Here is a 20,746-nt window from a genome sequence, read left to right as displayed (position 1 = left end):
GCTCAGCTGCTAGAGTGCTTGTCTAACATTTGAGACACCCTGGGTTTGATCCCCGGTACTGTATAAACTGGTGTGGTGGCCGAGAGCTGCAATCCGAGGTCTCAGCAGGTCAAGACCGGAGGATCGGAAGTTCAAGGTCATCCTCAGTTATGTCGTTTCAGGCCAGACCAGAATCTGTACCTCTAATATCTCTGTTCTCTTCACGGATGGATGCCTCTTGCGATAACTGCTTAGCACCCGGATGGCTGTTGAGAACAACTCTCTCATGTAGCTCAGCAACTCCTGTCAGTATAGATAGGCAAGCTTCCAGACCCTTTAAGAACACATTCTGGCCGGGCGGTGGTGGCACACGCCTTTAATCCCAGCACTCGGGAGGCAGAGGCAGGCGGATCTCTGTGAGTTCGAGACCAGCCTGGTCTACAGAGCTAGTTCCAGGACAGGCTCCAAAGCCACAGAGAAACCCTGTCTCGAAAAACAAAAACAAAAACAAAAAAAAAAAAAAAAAGAACACATTCTGACAGAATAAGCAAATGGTGCTGGATACGCAGTTTCACTGTCTTAGGAAAAGCAAGATTATAGATTAGTTAAGTTCATTTCAAACAGTAGTGACTTCAAATATAGCAACGTTGAAGCTGGAGTAAGCGCTCATTTTTACGAGAGAGAGAGAGGAAAAAGAAAGAAAAAAAGAAAAGGAATTGTGACTAAAACAATTAAACGAATATGTCTCCTGGACCAGCACTTTGAAGCTAACGCCAGTTCATCCAGGGGGAGCAGCAGATGCAGAATTTAGTACTGGTGCAGGACATATCTTGCCGATGGGCTTGTGTCAGCTATAATTCCCAAGGGAGCAGAAGAAATACCTGAGTTTGGTGATTTGCCCAAGAACTCTGTCCTAATTAACAAAGTGTCCAAACTCAAGCAAATGTCGTCAGGCTCTATTGAAAGAGTGGATTGGGTAAGCTAGAAACGAATTAAAAATTTCATAGGGTTATTGAAATTAGCAGCTGGCGTAAATGGCTCCCTTGTTTTGTTTCCATTTATTTGAGAACGTCCAGACAATGGGATCATGATGACACAGACTCCTGGCTGCGGCTATGCTGTAAAATGTCTCGTCTCCCAGTCTGGTTGGAGCTTGGTGGAGACTTCATGCTTAGCTTGTGGGAGTTGGAGATTCTGTTCCCAGCACCAGTACTGTAAGACAAACAAACAACAAACCCAATTAACCAAACCCCCGTGTGTGCGTCTGGCAACCAGTTGGAAGTAGCTGGTGTGAGATGGGACCCCAAGAACATGAAAATTTGGACCCAGAGTGCCATGGCTTGTCTTGGGAATTTGCAACTCTCCCCTTCCCCACAAAGGAGACATCGGAAATCAGATAAAGGTTGTTTTAAGAGACAGATAGTTACTTAGGCTGTTCTTTGACTGGAACCAAATAGCCACTTATAAAACGTGGGGTTGAGGTTTCCTGTTCGCTGCTGGGTTTGGTTTTTGCTTAGGGAGCCTTACAGCTGGCAAAGGGAACAAACACTGCAACCCAGCAGGGTTTGCTAAGGAAGCAGAAAAGGGTGGCAGAGAGAATGAACGAGGTAGTTGGGAATGGCGGGGGAGGGGAGACACAGGTGGCTTGTTAGACAGATGCCATTGCTGTTCTCCTAGACTTTTTCTTTCTAATTGGAAGACAGCTGAGTATGAAGGCTCACACCACCTGTGATCCCAGCACGTGCTGGGGGGAGGGACCAGGCAAGAGGATCAGGAGTTCAAGAACAGCCTAGGCTACATAAGATCCTGTCTCAAAAAATATCACCGCCTCAATTATATTTAATAATAGAGAAACTCGGGCACATTGAGGGCAACAAATGCTCTCAGGGTGCACAATTGGGCCACCACACTGTGCTGTACTTGCCTAGTTCAATCTTGTAATAAGCCTGTAAGACACTGTGAGCTCTTATTTTTAATGTTCATATGTATGTGTGTTTGCTTGCATAGGTGCCTGGGTACCATATGCATGGCTGGTCCCTGCAGATGCCAGAAGAGGGTGCTAGATCCCTTGGGTCTGGAGTTACCAGTAGTTGTGGGTTGCCATGTGGGTGCTGGGAATAGAATCTGGGTTCTCTGGAAGAGCAGTTAGTGTTCTTAACTACAGAACCATCTCTCCATCTCCATCCAGCTGTGTTTTAATGTCTCCATTTTATAGAAGAAGAAAGAAAACTGAGGCATACAGGAACGTCCACCATAAATGACAGCATCAGTCTGCCTGGTCATGTCTAGAGCTAGCCAAGCCTACTTGCCCACTCTTGATTCTTCGGTCGCCCTCTTAGGAATGGGTGGCACCAGGATATGTGTGTGCCAGTGCTTTTGTGCACACTGGCCCATTTCATCTCCGCGACCTTGGAGCTTCTGCTATCTGCATCCTACAGATGAGGAAGTTGAGGTTAAGAGTGTCCGTTACTTGTCAAAACTCTTCCTAAGCCCAGCACTGCGCCCTGACAAACAGGGTAGGTAAAAGGGTGTCCCTGTTTGTTTGAGGATGATCAAGGTTCCCATACCCCTTCCTTCCTCCCGGGCAAAGATGCAGATGGCACAATGGATTTCAGCAACAGGTATGTGGCAATATTCAGTCTGAGGGGTAGAATAAAAAAAATTAGGGCAGAAATCAGCCTGAGAGCATCAATGGCCTTACCCTGGCCTGTTCTGGTATCGTCCACAATTTCCTCCTCCTCCTCCCTCACCCCCCCCTTTTTTTTTTTGGTTTGGTTTGCTTGTTTTCAGGACGAGGCTTCTCTGTGTACCCCTGTCCTAAGCTCACTATGTAGACCAGGCTGGCCTTATACTCATAGAGAACTGCCTGCCCCTGCTTTTGAGTGCTGGGCCTAAAGGCATGTGCCACCACGCCTAGCTTCAGTTTTTTTTTTCTCTTTAAGATTCTTTTTACATTTTTTATATTATGTGTATGAGTGTTTTGTTTACACGTATGCCTGTGCATCATGTGTGTTGTGTGTCTGATATTTGTGGGGACCAGACGAGGGTATTAGATTCTCTAGAACGGGGGTTATGGTTGTGAGCTGCCATGTGCGTGCTTGGGAATAGAGCCTGTAGTAATATGGGGCAGCGGCAGGGCTGCGTCCCCAAACACCCCAGCCGCCTGCCCTGCCCGGCTAGCTTATGCCCCAAATAATTACACGGACACTGTATTCTTTTAAACACTGCTCTGGCCCATTTCTAATAATCTATGTAGCGCCCCTAGGTGCGCTTACCGGGAAGATTCTAGCCTAAGTCCATCCTGGGTCGGAGCTGGGGCATGGTGTGCGTCTTCCCTGGAGCAGGTAGCATGGCGTCTCTCCTGCGTCTGCTCCGGAGAGCAGAGCTCTGGAGTCTGACCTCACTTCCTCTTCCTCCCAGCCTTCCCTTCTGTTTACTCCACCTACCTAAGGGTGGGCCTATCAAATGGGCCTAGCAGTTTCTTTATTGCTTAAACAATGAAATCAACAGATTGATATATGACACTCCCACATCACTTCCCCTTTTTCTGTTTAAACAAAAAAAGGAAGGCTTTAACCTTAACATAGCAAAATTACATATAACAAAACAGTTATCAAGTAAAAGTTACATCAGAAACATTTATACATATAACAAAATTGACAGTAAATCTCTATCAATAAAGCAAAATCTATACTAATGCAAATTATTCATACCTATATCATATCCCCCTTTAAATGTAAAAGAACATTTATAAACCATATTTGGGAATATGGGCGCAGTTATTTCTCTCCAAACTGCTTCCTGCTGAATGGGGGCGTCGTTAATGATTTTAGGGTGTAACCTGTGTGCCAGGTTTCATCTCAGTTGGCAGTTGAGCAAAGCAATTTTCTGAAGATGTTCACAGCAAACCTTCAGGAGGACGTGGTCCATCATACCAAATCGGAATAGAAGAAATCCATAGAGTCTCATCCTCTGTGAAAACAAAAGAAGACTCTCTCCAAAGCATCATATCCTTAGACCCAAATTCTGAAATCGTAATACCCTTATATCCATTCTGGTTTAGCTTGGCAGCCCATGTAATGAAATGTCTCTCTGTACTTAGCTCCTTCACAGTCAAAAATTTTAAAGAAAACACAATAATACAAAGAATCCAGACTCTCTGTGAATTTTTCATCTTTACGCGGCTTATTTTTATTTATATCTATAACTATCTGTACTCTGTCTCTTTAAAGACTTTACTTTTACTTTTTTCTTTTTAAACCATTAACTTTATTCTCTATATTCTTTTTCTTCTCTCTCCCAAGCCAACGTACATTCATCCAACAGTGTGACTCGTTTAGAGGTCTGAATCTGTCCTATTGTGAATCTGCAATTTTTTTACTATCCAGGAGCACTTTTGATTTGCGCCTTTAAATCACTAGGCACTTAAGAGTCTAAGCTGTGACATTCCTAAGTTAACTTTTTGCTTTTTGAGCTTACGTCTGTAGACCAGGCTGTCTTTGAACTCTCAGAGATCCGCCTGTCTCTGCCTCCCAGGCATTGGGATTAAAGGCGTGTGCTGCCACACCTTGAACTCACAGAGATCTGTTCGTCTCTGCCTTCTAGGCACTGGGATTAAAGGCGTGTGCTACCACACCTTGAAGTCAGAGAAGTTTACTTTAAGAATTTTAACTTTTAGTCTGTATATATTTTTAACACTGTAAATCATTTAAATTTTTTCTCTGTCTTTGAATCTCTTTACTGTATCTCTCTCTGTTTTTCTGACCACAAGAGCCTTTAAATTACTGAGCAATATCAGTAGGACTAAAGGCGTGGCTTTGCCGGCTGGATCCTTAGCTTTCCAGCCTCATGGCTGAGGTATTGGCTGTAGCCATGTTTATAGCATTTCAAGGTCCCTGCCAGCCAGCAAGCTACAACAGACAACACTCAAGTCCTCTCTCCGTAGCCGGCCCTCCTGCCTCAAACAGTCAGAGTTTGCCCTGGCAGGATGGCCCAGAAAGCCGGCATTTTTAAACAGCGCAGCTTTTTTCCTGCTACGGCTGAAAACCGAAAAGCATGCATTCAGCTTTTCGTCACCACCGTTTAAGTGTTTCGTGGCAGGACCTCTTAATGAGCTGTAGGGATTTGCAGCTGAAGCTGAGTCAGGAAAATTTCAAAATGGAGGACGTACCATTTTGTGCTAGCTCTGGGGCTACCAGGTAGGAGCGGCACTCAGCACTTTAATTCTGAGACTGAGCGTGCAGCACAGAAATTCTTTTCATCCAAGTAACATCCAAATCTGACACGCAGAGCACTACGCAGTCTGAAAACACATCTCTGTATGGCAGCAGGAATCCGCCATGCTCTTCTGCCTGCCTAAGCCTGATTTTGCCTTCTGCCCAGGAGCAGGCGGGGAGCTCTGAGTCATCATCACGGTCTCAGAGCACTCTCCTTCTGATCCCAAGCGGGAACACAAACATAAAGCCAGAGTTTGCACTGGCGGCACAGCCCCAGGAAGCCACGCTTTGAAATGACACAGCGTTTTTTCTGCTGCTGTTGCCGAATCAGGAAATCTCTCTACAGCACGCCACCAACAAACAGCAAAAATCTGTGTTAAACTCTCTCTCCCTTATTTTTAAGCCTTCTCAGGTTTTGTAAGTGGGTTTAGTTAGCCACACGTCTTGGCGCCATCTGTAGTAATATGGGGCAGCGGCAGGGCTGCGTCCCCAAACACCCCAGCCGCCTGCCCTGCCCGGCTAGCTTATGCCCCAAATAATTACACGGACACTGTATTCTTTTAAACACTGCTCTGGCCCATTTCTAATAATCTATGTAGCGCCCCTAGGTGCGCTTACCGGGAAGATTCTAGCCTAAGTCCATCCTGGGTCGGAGCTGGGGCATGGTGTGCGTCTTCCCTGGAGCAGGTAGCATGGCGTCTCTCCTGCGTCTGCTCCGGAGAGCAGAGCTCTGGAGTCTGACCTCACTTCCTCTTCCTCCCAGCCTTCCCTTCTGTTTACTCCACCTACCTAAGGGTGGGCCTATCAAATGGGCCTAGCAGTTTCTTTATTGCTTAAACAATGAAATCAACAGATTGATATATGACACTCCCACATCACTAGAGCCCAGATCTTCTTTCTGAGACAATACCCCTCAGCTGCTGAGCTATCTCTTTAGTCCAGCCTGGTTTGATTTTCAACCAGTTGAGAACGGCGTCAAAGAGCAGACTGCTTCCTGAAGAGTTATGCTGCTTTCCGATTCCAGTGATTGTGAAAACGTCACTGGATGATGTAGTACCACTTGTGCTACAGCAGCCGTGTGGAGCAACAGCAAGAGAATGAATGAATGAGCTAACCACAGGCTTAAAAGAGCCACTACCTGGCCCTTTCAGAGGAGGTATTATGATAAACATATTTGGCTGGAATTTTTGAAGAAAAAGTCGGATCACGATTGTGAGTTTTCTAGACAACACAAGCCTACTCTCTTAAGCACAAAATGATTAGATCCAACACATTGCTGCACTGATGAGCAGCTCAGCAGTAGAATGTTTCCCTAGTGTGCTGGAGTCAACCTCAGCACTACACACACAAAACACTCACACGAGTACATAGCTTTCAAAAGTGTGGGACTTTTGTTGTTTAAGAAACAGGCTTAACTCACTTGGTTTTTTTTCTTGTATAAAACACTATAGGGTCGCTGGGGATGTGGCTCAGGTGATAAGAGTGCTTGCCCAGGCATGTTGGCTCCTGCCTGGAATCCCAGCCTTTAGAAGATATAGGCAAAAGGGCCACATAGTGAGTTCAAGGCCAGCCTGGGATACAGGAGAACAAAAGCAACAGAAGCAACAAAATGTATGTGGGTCCTGTATCCTATGCAGGGAGACCCTGGCACAGGTTTTCATGAGTTCCTGATAGGGAGAGCTGATGAACATAGTGTGGAGTTTCCAGAGGTCAGAGGTCTAGGAGATAACATCAGAAGTGGCCTCAGTGAAGTCACCCAGGTGTCAGTGCAGCCACTGTTGAGGTGAAACAGTCATTATAACCAGCATCAGCTTCTTGGACACAGAAGGGGAGGAGGGGAAGCAGTGCAGAAGTCTGTCCCCTGTCACAGGATGGCGTGGACATGGCGATCTTGTCATCTTAGCCTTGTCTGCACAGGATCAGCGGAGATCTTAGTCAAAGTAGAGTAGTTAACACCAAGGCCATCGTGACCATTTTAGTTTCCAATGGTGACAAAATCTTTGGTTATTGTTGTTTCGAGACAAGTTCTGTCTGTGTAACAGTCCTAGCTGTCCAGGAACTAGCTCTTGTTGACCAGGCTGACCTCAAACTCACAGAGAACCACTTGCCTCTGCCTCCCTAGTCCTGGGATTAAAGGCGTGAGCCACCACCTCCCTGCAGGTGACAAAATCTCGAACCTAGTCTAATGGCTAGTATGAGTCTTCTTATACACCAGCCTGATCTTCAAAGCCTCACCCTTGAGGGTTGCCCGCAGGAAACAGCCATTATTTTTGGACTCTTTGACGGGCAGAGGGAAAAGACTGACCTTTCCCAGGGACTTGTTCTTTATACTCTTGACTCAGCATCCCAGCTTGGTGATGGAGGCCGTTGCCTGCCTTCACCCCTGCTTTCGTGACCCCTCTGGTCTGGCCCCAGGCTACCACACAGTCCTGGGAAGCCGTCATGGTCCCCTGGGGCCACCGCTGAAGCCTCTGTGATCTTTCAAGCCTGGGTCCCTGGAGCATCTGCCGTTTGCTGTTTTCCTAGCGAAGAGGAAAGCAGCTTTTTCAAACAAAATGAGCAGACTGTATGTCTGTTGGTTTGTATTTCTATTTAGCCTGTGTCCTGTGCTACTTTTCAGAGGAACAGCTGGCGTTGTTCTAGACTTGCTGACATCGAGCTTCTTGGTCTTTAAGTCCTTTCACAGCTAAGAATTTACCTCGCTTTGTAAAGACTTGAGATGTTAGTCTTACACAGTAACAAGGCAGTCATGGAAAGGAGGCATGGAGGTGGCAGACAATTGTAGTCTCGGGCCTCAGGAGGCTGAGACAGGAGGATTGCTGAGAGTCTGAGGACAGCCTGGGTTATCTAAGTGAATTCAAAGCCAGTGTTGGCTACAGAAACAGAGCTTAAATAAAAAGAAGGGTTCTGAGTTCTACCATGATGACTCTTTGGAATCTAAATGACCTCACGAGATTTTGAACTTGAACTTGGTTCCTTCTTGAACCATCACCTGTTGCTCACAATAGGGTGCCTCTGTTTGTTGTTCCCACATCCCTACTTGACTTTAAGAAAGTTTGTTACCATGGTATGCGAACAAAGAGTGAATAAGGCCAGCTTCCAAAGGGACCAATACTGCCCCTGAGTTTTGATGTTAAATGAGAAGTGGTAAAAGGGTCATTCTGAGTACCAAGTACAATTGTGTGTGTTTATGAGTGTGTGTTTATGAGTGTGTATGTACTTTGATTTTAAAATCTGTTAATTATTTGATAGCAATTTAAAAGCTGTGAACAGTTCTGATGGAAGTTAGCCTATTCTCATGTTTTGGAATATCAGAAGAGCTGGCAGCACCAGGTCCCTGATTCAGTATGGTGTTAGTTGCTAGCATGGCAAGGGACATGCTTGCTTTGGGAGGGAAGGGGTACAGGTTCTCATTCCCTCCCCACCACCCCTCCCTCTTCCTATGTCCACACACCTCGGCCAGGTGCTAACTGCATCTGTCAGCTCAGCCTTCCTGCTTCCCCCAGCCGCAGGCTCTCATTTCCCCCTGCACGGGGAAAGCACAAGGCCTACCCACAACTTCTGTTCATTGTGTTGATTGCTGGAGGATTTTCTGTTTGCTTTTTCACCTCTTTTTGGGCCGAAGAATTAGAAATTGCTGGATAGACACAACAGAAGCCTTCCATGCAGGACAGGATGGAGTGATCTTGCGGGAGTCCCGAAGACTCAATCAAACAGTTCCTTTTGGAGGGCCTACGAATGAGCGAGGGCATGCAGGATTCAACCTGTGCCTGGATACAGGCTGTGTGATGTGGCACAGGAGGGTAGCCACGATCAAAAATTAATTCTGCCTTTCAGAGTAACCAGCGCAGGAAGACAAAGGGCTCCTAACAGAGAAATAATAGTAATGGAGCAATGAAAGTGAAACTCTGATGTGACCCTCAGAATGATGGGAACTGCTGAATGATAATGCTGTGCCCTGCAGATGCAGATCTTATGTCAGTCAATAAATAAATCAGCATCACCTTGGTTCCACAGCCAACAATCACACCTAGAGTTCTAACCGTGTTCTGCTTCTGTTACCTGGAAGAAAAGCCTCTTCCAAGTTAATGAGAAGTCAGTCCTTGCAGGGCGGATGGTCCTATGTCAGTCTCCCTGATTGCTCAGTTCTTTACCGGTGTGTGGGTCTAACCCTGTGTGCTGTTAGTTGTCTTCTGTCTCTTTTGTGACCATAAATATTATCCCGAGTCACAGAGAGGCGGGATACAAAATGTTCACCGGAGGACAGTTTTTAGTAGTGATATCCAAGTGGCATGAACAGAGCAGAAATAAATGCTTGTGATGGAAGTTAATCGCTCAGCTCTCCATAGCCCAGCTCTTCATAGAAGAAAATGCCTGCTCAGTTACCACAGAGACCAGGCCAAACAAACCTACTGTTGAGGCTAGTCAAGAAAAAGGCATGGCAGTTTCCTCCCAGCCCATTCATCAGAGCCAGGCCCGATGTGCCAGCACAGACTACAGAAGTGCTTGGTGAGGTATGACTGGTAAAATACAGAAATGGTGAGGTATGGCTTTGGTGGTTGATGGAGGAAGGTCATTGGTTAAATAAAAAGAAACTGCTTGGCCCTCATTGATTAGAAGATAGGTGGGAGGAGTAAACAGAACAGAATGCTGGGAGGAAGAGGAAGTGAGCTCAAACTCCACAGCTCTCCTCTCGGGAGCAGACACCTCAGAGAGACGCCATGCTCCCAGCTCCCAGGCAGACGCACGTGATGAAGCTCCGACCCAGGATGGACATAGGCTAGCATCTTTCCGGTGCTACAGTTTATTAGAGATGGGTTGAGCGGGATATCAGAATTAGCCAGTAAGGGCTAAAGCTAATGGGCCAAGCAGTGTTTAAATGAATACAGTTTGTGTGTTGTTATTTCGGGGCATAAGCTAGCAGGCGGCTGGAGTGTTGGGGACGCAGCCCCTCCGCCGCTCCTATTACTAGAGGTGGTGGTGGTGATGGCCCTATACCATGCCTTTAAACCATAAATCGTGTGCCAACATCCTAGCCTCCTACTCTTCCTGCACCCCGCTCCCGTCTCCCAAGTACAATCTGCTTGATGATAAATTCTTGAATTCACTTTACTTTGGCATCCATCGGCACTACCTTTGTAAGATCTGTTTGGGACAAAGGGAAGGGACAAAATTAGAACCTCTAATTTTCCCTCTGCCGTGAGCCACTGACCAGCCAAGGTTATATTTTGTATAAATGAATGAAGCCATCAAAATGGTCTATTTGGGTGTTCCCTTTATATAGCATTCTCTCTCTCCCTGTCTCTGTCTTTCTCTGGTCTGTCCCCCCCCCCCGTGATTTTTTTTTCTTGAGCCAAATTGGGGGGGTGAATGATAAAGGAAGAAAAGGGGTTTTGTTTAGTTGTTTTTGTGTGTGTTTGCTTGAGACAGGCTTTCTCTATGTAACCCCAACTGTCCTGGAACTTTCTATATAAACCAGACTGGCCTCAAACTCCCAGAGATCCACCTCCTCTGTCTCCCAAGTGCTGGGATTAAAGGACTGCACCACCACACCCAGTCTGATTGCTTTGCCGAGACACGATCTCATTTGTAGCCCGAGCTAGCCTAGAGCTTGAAATTTGCAGTCTTCCTGTCTCAGCCTGCCAAATAGGTTACAGGGATTAAACTGCCACACCCTGTTCAAGGTGTGAGTTTGGGGGATTAATTAACCCATTTAAAAGCTTTAAGGTAAACCAGGTAGCAGTGGCACACGTCTTTAATCCCAGCACTCAGGAGGCAGAGACAGGCAGATTGCTGTGAGTTAGAGGCCAGTCTGATCTATAAAATGAGTTCCAGAACCGGCTCCAAAGCTATACAGAGAAACCCTGTCTTGAAATGCTCCACCCACCCCCCTGAAAAAGCTGTAAAGAAAAATTTTCTTTTATATTATTAGACACAGAAATCAAAATATCAGTTCATAAGTAGGATCAGAAGTATAGGCTACTTTTCAAAAGAGGAAAAAGTAACCAAAGGCAACACTCTCTGAATCCACATCCAGAAAGGAGTCTGCTTCCTCCTGGGGCATGAGCAGGAGTCTCACTTAATCAAAGTGATCTGCAGTGAAGCCCTTGTGCCATTACATAGAGGGAGGGCCTGGTGCTTGCAGAGGCAAGGAGCTTCTCCCTGGAGTAGCTGCCAATGTCTCCCAGTTTCATTTGCCTAGAAATCGCATAGGACCAGCCTGGGTCCCCCAAGCACTCCACATTCCCTGTGAGCTGGCAGGCTATACCAGGGTGCGCAGGTAAACTAAAGGAATTTGGAGCCCTGAAACCAGACCTGCTCTTCCTGGTTTCCCTGAGTCACAATGACTGATACTTCCAGGAATTTTACAACAGCCCAGAAGCATTTGTTCTTTCTTCAGAGTCCAGGAAGGGCGAGAGTAGGGTGGGCGGGACCAAGAATAGAGAATCCCGGGAGTTTTATGAAATGACCCCAAATGCGATGGCATCCTGCTGTTAAAGGAGACTTGGTGGCTAGGTGCTCGGACATTGTGAATAATACTGTGTTGACAGTTCAAGACATCTGAAGCTCATGGTGAAACAGAAACCAGTGGCTATCACATTTCGCCACAGCTCAGACCCTCTGATGTGAGAAGTCACCTTCAAATCGTGTCCCATCCCTTGGTTTGATTCTTAGTTCCCTCTTCTCGTCAGAGTAAACTTAACACAGGCGAGGATTTAGTCCAGCAGGGCTCACCACAAAGTTTTTCTTTCTTTCTTATTGCTGATTATCTATTTAGGCGTGTTGCAAAGCGTTTTTCCCTTATCTCTGCCTCTGCCTAGGGGCAGAGATAACCCTGAAATGAAAAAAAATAACCTAGAAAGAAGAGAAACAAACACCTAGGAGCCATCGCCCTAAGACTGGCCAGAAAACAGAGCCACCTCTTCTGGAAGGCCCGGGGTGTGCAAGAATAAAGAGCAGTTTAGAAGGTAGGAGGGGAGGTGGGTGGGGTTGATGCTTGAGAAAGTCGGTTCCTGGTCCCATCACTCGGTTCCAGAACGCGGCTTACTTGGAGGCGCCTCTTGCTTTTCCTTTGCAAACGAAAAGGCTTCTCGGAGGCTGGGCGGGGCTGGGCTCCTCCTGGCGTGGATTTGGCAGCTGGGGGCTTCAGGCTTTGGCTGCAAGCGCGCTGTGGGGAAAGCAGCACATCTCCAGCCCATCCGGGGGGATGGACCAGACTTAGCTCTAGAGACCTGCGCCTTGAGAACTAGGGAGCGCGAGCCACTCTGCGGGAGAAACCAACAAATCTGGGGGAACCTGGTCCTTCTCTGGCGCCTAGGCTTTCAGAACTGTGAGCGCTTCTCAGTCTCCGGAGATAATTCTTCCCGCCTGGAACTGAAAATAATGAACCTATGGATGAGTTGCGTTTTCGCTTTCACTGCGCTCAGCGTGGTGATTTTTGTGGTCTTTTATCACAGCCAGCTAAGCCCGTACAGCCTCTACCAGCCGCTCAACAGCTCCAGCGAAAAGACGTCTGTCATCGCCTGTGATTACGGTCTACGAAATCAGACGTTCTCCATGTGGGAGAATACATTGCCACATCCTTTGGGAAGAAGAATCTCTTGCCAACTGTACCAGACTCAGAGCCACTATATCACCAGACCCCTGTCGGAAGAAGAGGCTGCCTTCCCCCTGGCCTATGTCATGGTGATCCACAAAGACTTCAACACCTTTGAAAGGCTCTTCAGGGCCATTTACGCACCCCAGAATGTCTACTGCGTGCATGTGGATGAGAAAGCCCCAGGGAAGTTTAAAAAAGCGGTGTGGCAGTTACTCGAGTGCTTCCCGAACGCTTTTCTGGCTTCTAAGACTAAGAAGGTGGTCTATGGTGGCTTCTCCCGGCTCCAGGCAGACCTGAACTGCATGGAAGATCTGTTGGCCTCCAAGGTCCCCTGGAAATATGTCCTCAACACCTGCGGGCAGGACTTCCCCCTGAAAACCAACAAGGAAATAATTCACCATCTGAAAAGATTTAAGGGGAAAAACATCACCCCAGGGGTGCTGCCTCCAGAGCACGCAATTGTACGGACTAAGTATGTCTTCCAAGAACATACAGGCAAGGGCAGATTTTTTATGAGAAAAACAAACACTTTGAAAACTCCACCTCCTCACCAGCTGACCATATACTTTGGCACGGCCTACGTGGCTCTCACCAGAGACTTTGTCAGCTTTATCATGAATGACCAAAGGGCCCTTGATCTCTTAGAGTGGTCTAAAGATACCTATAGCCCTGATGAGCATTTCTGGGTGACACTCAATAGGATTCCAGGTCAGTGCCCAATTGTCATTGACAATGCTTCTTAAAATGTCATATTTATTCTTTATTTTCAGATTGCAAATGTGTGTGTGTGGGGGGTCAGGACAGTCAAGGGGGTCATTCTCTTCTTCCACCACACTGGTGCCAGGGATTGAACCCAGTCCTGAGGCTGGGTGGCAATTGCCTTTACCTGCCCATCCATCTCAATGGCCCCTTTACTACCTCTTACTTACTGAGTTATAAGAACTCATTCATTTAAGTTACTTGAAAGAAATTATTTTAAGTTCTTGAAAATGATGAGTTTGGTTGCGTTTACGGACAGTTTTGTGCTGGTTCTGTGGTCGTATAAATATCCAAGAAGCTGTGATCTAAGGGATAACTCTCAGCAACCGGCAACGCTGTGGTTCTGCCTTCTACTGTGTACGGGATGCGAGTTGGGGTTTCACCCCATCTTTAGAGTTTACACTGGTCATAGTCCCTCATAAGGACGGAAGTCTCAAGTGCTGGGAGATGGGTTTTTAAGTCAGCATTCTAGAACACGTGAGGTGGAACAGGCCGTGTTTCTATCTGAAGGAAGTCACTGAGCAAATTCCACGGAAGGTTGTGGGCGGGGCTGTTTCTACACAGGGGGGGGGCACCTGCTTGGATGTTCACAAAGCTTCGCTCTGATTCACTCTGGTGCCCAGGTCTCAATTAGTCTCGGCTGAACAAACCCAGCCTGACGTTTTGTTGCCTAGAGGAGTTGGGTAACGGATTGGAGGTGGACACGGACACACGGGGAGTGGGGCTGGAGTGGGTCCATGCAGAATTCTCAACTTCCAGTCCCCAGTGTTCTTTTTACTAGCCATTCCTGATTTGGAAATGGAGCCAAGGTATGCCAGGCAGCTGTCAGCCGATGACAGTAACAAAAACTCCTCCTTTGATTCAGACCCGGGCTGCTTTTCAAAACTGCTGCCCATAAGTCGTGTGAGCTGCCCGGGAGTGTCCCTGCATGCTGGTTTCCAGTATTGCAGCAGATGACTGGAGGGTGTCAGTTCTAGCTAAAGATGGCCATATTATACCTGCCATTTTCAAAATAGTTCCTGGCTTTCTGAGTTGCAGCCTTATCTTTGGCATATTTTTCGAGTGCTGTTGGAAGCTTCCATCATACTAGACTCAAGGCAGTTATACATATTTAGGTCTCCCATAATTCAACATTCCTAATGGCTGAGCTAGAAGGGTCGTCCCAGAATTTTCTGCGACTGTTCCTTAGAGGCAGAAAGTGAAGAAGAGAAGCCCAGTGGCCAGGGACAGACACATAAGCTGTCCTGTAAGAGTTTATTTCAGAGATGCCAGGTTTTCAGTTCGCAGAGATTCCCAGAAGGATGCACCATCCATTAGGGTGCATTAGTAACTCTATTCTATACCCATTTCTTTTTTTTTTAATGTTTTATTTTGACATTATTGTGTTCATGCTTACAATGAGTGTGGGCCCATGTGTGGCGGTCAAAAGGTTGTGGAGTTCTTTCCAGAGACTGTACTCAGATCGTGATGCCCCCTATACTTGCTGGGCTGTCTTGCTAGTTTGACTGATTTCTGTTTAAAACACATGTCAATATTCCACACGTGGCAACTGGTATTGTCTTTGTCGGTACAGTTTGTACCAGATGTTAGGTCCACTTTCGCTATCCCCGTGTGGGGATGAGTGGAGCCTTAGTTTGGAGGAGTGTGTGCTATGTGGGTCACACCGTTGGCCCCAGATCAAGCTGGGGTCTGGTAGCCCGAAGCTTTAGCTATTTCTGCTGCAGTGGGAAAAGAAGCAATAATCATTTCTTCTTCCCTGCATATCAGAAAGAAATGTCCTACCAGAAAGGACAAAGGATGAGGAAAAATGAGGAGATTCACAAGGGTGTGTGTGTGTGTTGGAAAGCAAACACATGAGACATTTTTGGTTCACTTTTTTACCCAGAGTCATAACGTATCCCTTTAGGAATGAAGTATCCTCTCTCTCTCTCTCTCTCTCTCTCTCTCTCTCTCTCTCTCTCTCTCTCTCACACACACACACACACACACACACACACACACACACACACACACGCTTCTGTGCCCGTTTCCTGGTGTCCCCTGAAGCACGCTTTGGTCTGACTCCTCTTCTCTAAGCCAGCCAATCAGTGGACATGGGGAGTAGCCATCAGCGAACGTTCTTAGTGGCTGGGAGTGGGAACAGCAGCTGGGCTAGGACACTGCCCGCAGTCACTGTGGCAATAAGAGAAACAGAGTTTACCCTCTCGCCACAGCCTCTCATGTTTTCCCCATCACTGCGGTGTGTGCACCTGACTGCGCGCTTCACCGTGGCCTCGTAAGAGACTTTCAGGATCAAGAAACAAGAGCAAGGTTGGCCAATTCCTCCTGCCTTCTCAGTGTGTGTGTGTGTGTGTGTGTGTGTGTGTCTCCCTGGTGATCCACCCCTTCTCTACCCAGCCCCCATAGTGACGTCAGGTGAAAATGTAATCAGACCAGTTATGTTTCCAAAAGGAGCTATTGGAAGCCAGGAAGTGGGTTTCTGAGGAATTTCACACGCGATAACTGACACGTGGGTTTAAGCTATTACAGGTCACTGTCATCTCACCACACCAAGCTGGCGGTGTCACTGCCCTTCAGACCACCAGCACTCCTTAGGGTGAAAGATTCTTTCCTTTGTCTCTATGCTCAGCATTTGTAGGTTGCTTTGGTAATAAGTCTGAGACATCTTTCTTTCTTTCTTTCTTTCTTTCTTTCTTTCTTTCTTTCTTTCTTTCTTTCTCTTTCTTTCCTTCTTTTCTTCCTTCCTTCCTTTCTTTCTATTTTTATTTATTTATTTTGAGACAGTTTTGTGCAGTACAGGCTGACTTTAAATTTGTGTGGTGGCCCGCTGTTGACCATGGACTTTTGATTCTCCTTCTTCCATCTCAGAGGCTGGGATTGCAGGCTTCTGATATTATGCCTACTTTCTGAGGTGCTGGGGATTGAACCCAGGACCTGGTGTTTGAGAGGCAAGCACTCTGATCAACTGGCCTGCATCCCTAGCCCCCGGGAGATCTTGGTAAAGAAGAAAGGAAATGAAGTGTCTTGAGGACTTCACACTCACACAGAGTGGAAAAGAAATTTTTGCCCTTTTCGCTTCATGGTAACGCATGCGCACACGCACGCCCACGCACACGCCGCCGGCATGTCAGATGACAGGAGTTAATGCTCTTCTTCTACCACGTGTGTCCTGGAGAGTGGAACACGAGCTGTCAGTCTTGGCAGCAAGCACCTTTCAGTGAACTAGACTGACTTGACATTTTCAGACATCAACAGCTTCCTTAGTTCTTCATTGTGACAAGCGCTGTTCTATGTGCCGAGGGAGCAGCCAGGAACAGACACAACTCCATACTATTCGTGTTTGTGGTTGTTTTGATTTGGAGCTAATTGTCCCCCGCTTTAATCCCTCAAATTTCTTTGTTTTTTGCTTTTTATTGGAGGAGAGGGAGCTGGGTTTTGTTGTTGGCTTGGGTTTTGTTTGTTGTTATTTTCTTTGAATATCTGTTTCTATTTTTAAAATATTGAGATGCAGCCAGGTGATGGTAGCACGTGCCTTTCATCCCAGCACTCGGGAGGCAGAGGCAGATGGATCTCTGTGAGTTCAAGACCAGCCTGGTCTACGAGAGCTAGTTCCAGGACAGGCTTGGACAGGCTCCAAAGCTACAGAGAAAAAACAAAATTTTTGAGCTACTGTCTCAAAAAACAAAAATATTGAGCTGCAGAGATGGTTCAGAGAGGTTAAGAGTACTGGCTTCTCTTTTAAGGGTTCAATTCCCAGCACCCAAATGGTGATTCACAACTATCTACAACTGTAGTCTCATGATCTGATGACCTCTTCTGGAAGGCAAATAGATGTACATGTAGGCAAAACATCCATGTACATAAAATAAATCACATATAATATGTGTGAGTGAGTGTGTGTGTGTGTGTGTGTGTGTATATATATATATATATATATATATATATATATATATATGGCTTTAAAATATAGGAAGGGTTAACGGTGTAGCTCATGGAACAGAGTACATGCTCAACATACACAAAGCCCTGGGTTCAATTCTCAATGCAAAAACAATTTTAAAAAAATATTCAGGATTGTGAAGGTCGTGTTCTCTCAGCCACTGAACTCACTGTTTCTTTGCTTTTCCTCCCAGAGGTATTTTATTATGTTTTGGAATAATAATACCACTAACAAAACACTGTAGGAAACTCTCCAAGTAAGTGTTTTATAAGCTCACTACAAATATATCCAGTTTAAAAAGACAAAAAAAGGTCTTTCTTTTAGGCCCCACGCTGTGTGCTAGGAACAAAATTCTGCATGGTGTATTTGTTATTTAAACAGGTGGTAGGCAGACATGTTGGGGGAGCTATTTCCAATTCAAAAGCCAATTCCTTATTTTAAAGCATTTTAAAATCCAGGTCTACAGAGTTCTGTGAGGTTTGGTGACTGGGGATCTTTCAGCCAGTGTGCAATGGTGGTAAGTGCCCAGTGTGGTCAGGCAGGCTTGTGAACACATCCATCCCTGCTTGAAGCTTTGCCATGGCTTCCCATTACCATCAGGGCCATGACCTTCATCCCCCGCATCTCACCCATCCCCCTACCCTCATCTCTTTTTATAAAATGACCCACACTTTATACACCAACGACTTTTGGACACTAGCATTTCTGCAGTCTATACCTTTCTATTTAGCATTGTTTGATGACACTCTATCATTAAGGATTCCCTTTCTACCAATCAGATCCAACTTCTCTTTGTGCTGTGTGACCGCAGCAGATGACATGTCTTCTTCGGCCTTTCTGATGCCCTCCTCCAGAACAGCTGGTGTCCCATATCTGGCTCTCCTATAGCCAAGATTGTTTCTTCCAGCACCAAGTCATGGTGACCCGGTAGTAAATGTCTCCTTACCCCACCTCCTTGGCATTTGAGCCTCTAAGAGCAAGCAATGTGACCTCTGCTGTCTTTGTGTTCCTTGTCTCTGCCACACACTGGACACTGTCACTTGTCATCCTGCTCACAGAAAAAAAACACAGAATGCTGGATGGTTGCAGAGCTTGGGGAAGGTCAGAGAGAAGCTGAACAGTCAAAGACGGGAATGGTGTAAGAACGTGCCCTGTGCCGTGCCCTCTGCGGTGCCCAAGTGGGGATGAATTTTGATAGTGAAGCGATAAAGAGAACAGTAGATCAAACTGTGTGATAATATGTTCCAGTTAGTCAGACAAATGGAATCTGTCAATGAGGGAAGGAAAAGAGAGAGAAAGAGGGCACACTTAGTAAGCTCCAAAGCTCCAGCTGGAATGCTAAAAGGACCAAATACTTTGTTAGACTATATGATTCTCAGGGGGCTGGAGAGATGGCTCAGTAGTTAAGAGCACTGGCTGTTCTCCCAGAGGACGTGGGTTCCATTCCTGGCACCCACATGACAGCCCCCAATTGCCTGTAATTCTACCTCCAGGGGATCTGACACCCTCACACAGACATACATGCAGGCAAAAGACTAATGTACATTAGGTAAAATAAAGTTAGAATAATTAAAGTCATTAGAAAAAAATGTGGTTCTAAGTAGCCACCCTAAGACAGTGATGCAGTCGGTAGGCATCCGATACCAAGACAGGGCACCAGCAGGCAGTGTGTGCAGACGCCTCCACCTTACACACACCTGAGCACACACCTGCTTTGAGAGTCTCCCACACCTGGCACTGTGTCTACCCCGCTGTTGGTACCATTCTGCGTTACTCCCTGGTTCCGGAACTGTCTGCTCTTGAGAATGCTGGCTTAGGAAATAAGCCAAGACTGTGAAAGGTTGAGAAAAGACCATGCCCAAGCATAAGTAAAACTTAACACAGACGTAGCTTTCACCAAGTTTAGACACTGACCATGTTCTCTCCAGGAAGGTTCCTGGGGCCTTAAACAAGATGGAGCTGGATCAGTACCAGACCTTTTCGGATCATGTATTGTGTTCTCTGTGCATCAGCCTGAATTTCAAATGCAGTTTCTGGAATAACACAGGCTGTGATCATTGGTGTCCACTGTCCTCATGACTGGGAATGATAACCCCCAAGGGTTAGTAGAGTCCAACTTTAATCAGCAGCTCCGAACACTCAAGTCTGTTTTTGTCTAGAAGACAGTTGTTTGGTCACTGTGGAAATAAAGTCAGTATAGTTAAAGGAAAAATTTCACAACGTGTGTCCATGTGTTTCTGTCTCCTGAATAGTTTCAAAATATCATTTTTTGCATAGCTAGATCATATCAAATTCATGTAATAAAATGAAAACATGGTTTCAAAATACTACATTGGTGATGGGTGACCTATTTGGCTTCTCCTTCTTCTTCTTTGGTAAGCGACTGGAGGTTCTTCTCTGGCCAGAAATCCAGATAGGTTCATGAGGCTCTTGGGGGAAGATTTATATCTGCACTGTTCCCAGATATTCTGTAATCTAGACTCATGGGTCAAACACCATTAAAACGTTGAGGGCTTGGTAGAGAAGCCGTGGATAGATCATAGCATCTTAGATAAGCAAACTGTGTTGACAATGTGGCTGTTTATGGAATCATTGTAATCTGTCCAGCCTTGCGCTCCAATGAAAGAATGTGCCACTCCTTTAGTGGGCAGTCTGTCCAAGCATCTTTGCTTTCTACCCACGCTGAAGGAAACTATTAGGAAGCACTTCTCTTAATTAGCATTAAATTCCGAATCGCTAGACTATTTTATAAGATAAGAAAATTCGGAAATTGAGCACAATCCTGTTCACCTGTAATCTCAGCACTGCAGAGGAGGAGGAGGAAGTGGCAGTGGGAAGGTCATGAGTTCAAGACCAGCCTGGGTCTCCTAGTGAGCTGTTGTCTACTAAGTGGATTAAAGCATATGCGAATATTCATTATGTACAAATGCAGCTATAATTGGCAAGTATCTGCCAAATTGAATTTAACATGAATTCAGTCCCAGTAGAAAAGTCTGCTACAGTTGCTGCTTTAGAACTGGCAACATTGTTTTCTTTCCAACTCCACCATCCATCCATCCATCCATCCATCCATCCATCCATCCATCCATCCATCATTCTCTAACAATTGTACAGCACAGACCTTTTCTGGAAGCTGAAGGCCTCTTTTTTTTTTCAACAACAATAAAAATGTAATTACATTTCAATGACTACTCAGAATAATTTGATTTTAATTGTATACGAAAGTCACAGAGAGTTGATATAGGTACATTT

At 46.0% G+C, this 20,746-nt stretch overlaps 1 protein-coding gene across 4 annotated transcripts in view; it reads left to right on the top strand.

The window, feature by feature from the left end:
- The window catches only part of Gcnt2 (glucosaminyl (N-acetyl) transferase 2 (I blood group)), a 95,193-nt gene that overhangs the window by 48,506 nt on the left and 25,941 nt on the right, over positions 1-20,746 (top strand). The window contains exon 1 of one of the 4 annotated variants that reach the window (XM_075969842.1): positions 12,226-13,503. The exons of the other annotated variants lie outside the window; for them this stretch is intronic. Within the exon in view, the coding sequence (XP_075825957.1) occupies positions 12,579-13,503 (925 nt within the window). The 5' untranslated portion in view covers positions 12,226-12,578. Of the gene's footprint in view, positions 1-12,225; positions 13,504-20,746 lie in introns of those variants that run through there. 4 annotated transcript variants of the gene reach the window in all.

Source organism: Microtus pennsylvanicus, chromosome 4 (assembly GCF_037038515.1).
Source record: "Microtus pennsylvanicus isolate mMicPen1 chromosome 4, mMicPen1.hap1, whole genome shotgun sequence".
Classification (NCBI taxonomy): Eukaryota; Metazoa; Chordata; class Mammalia; order Rodentia; family Cricetidae; genus Microtus; species Microtus pennsylvanicus.
Note: the sequence above shows the minus strand (reverse complement) of the source record. Positions and strands in the feature narration are given on the sequence as shown.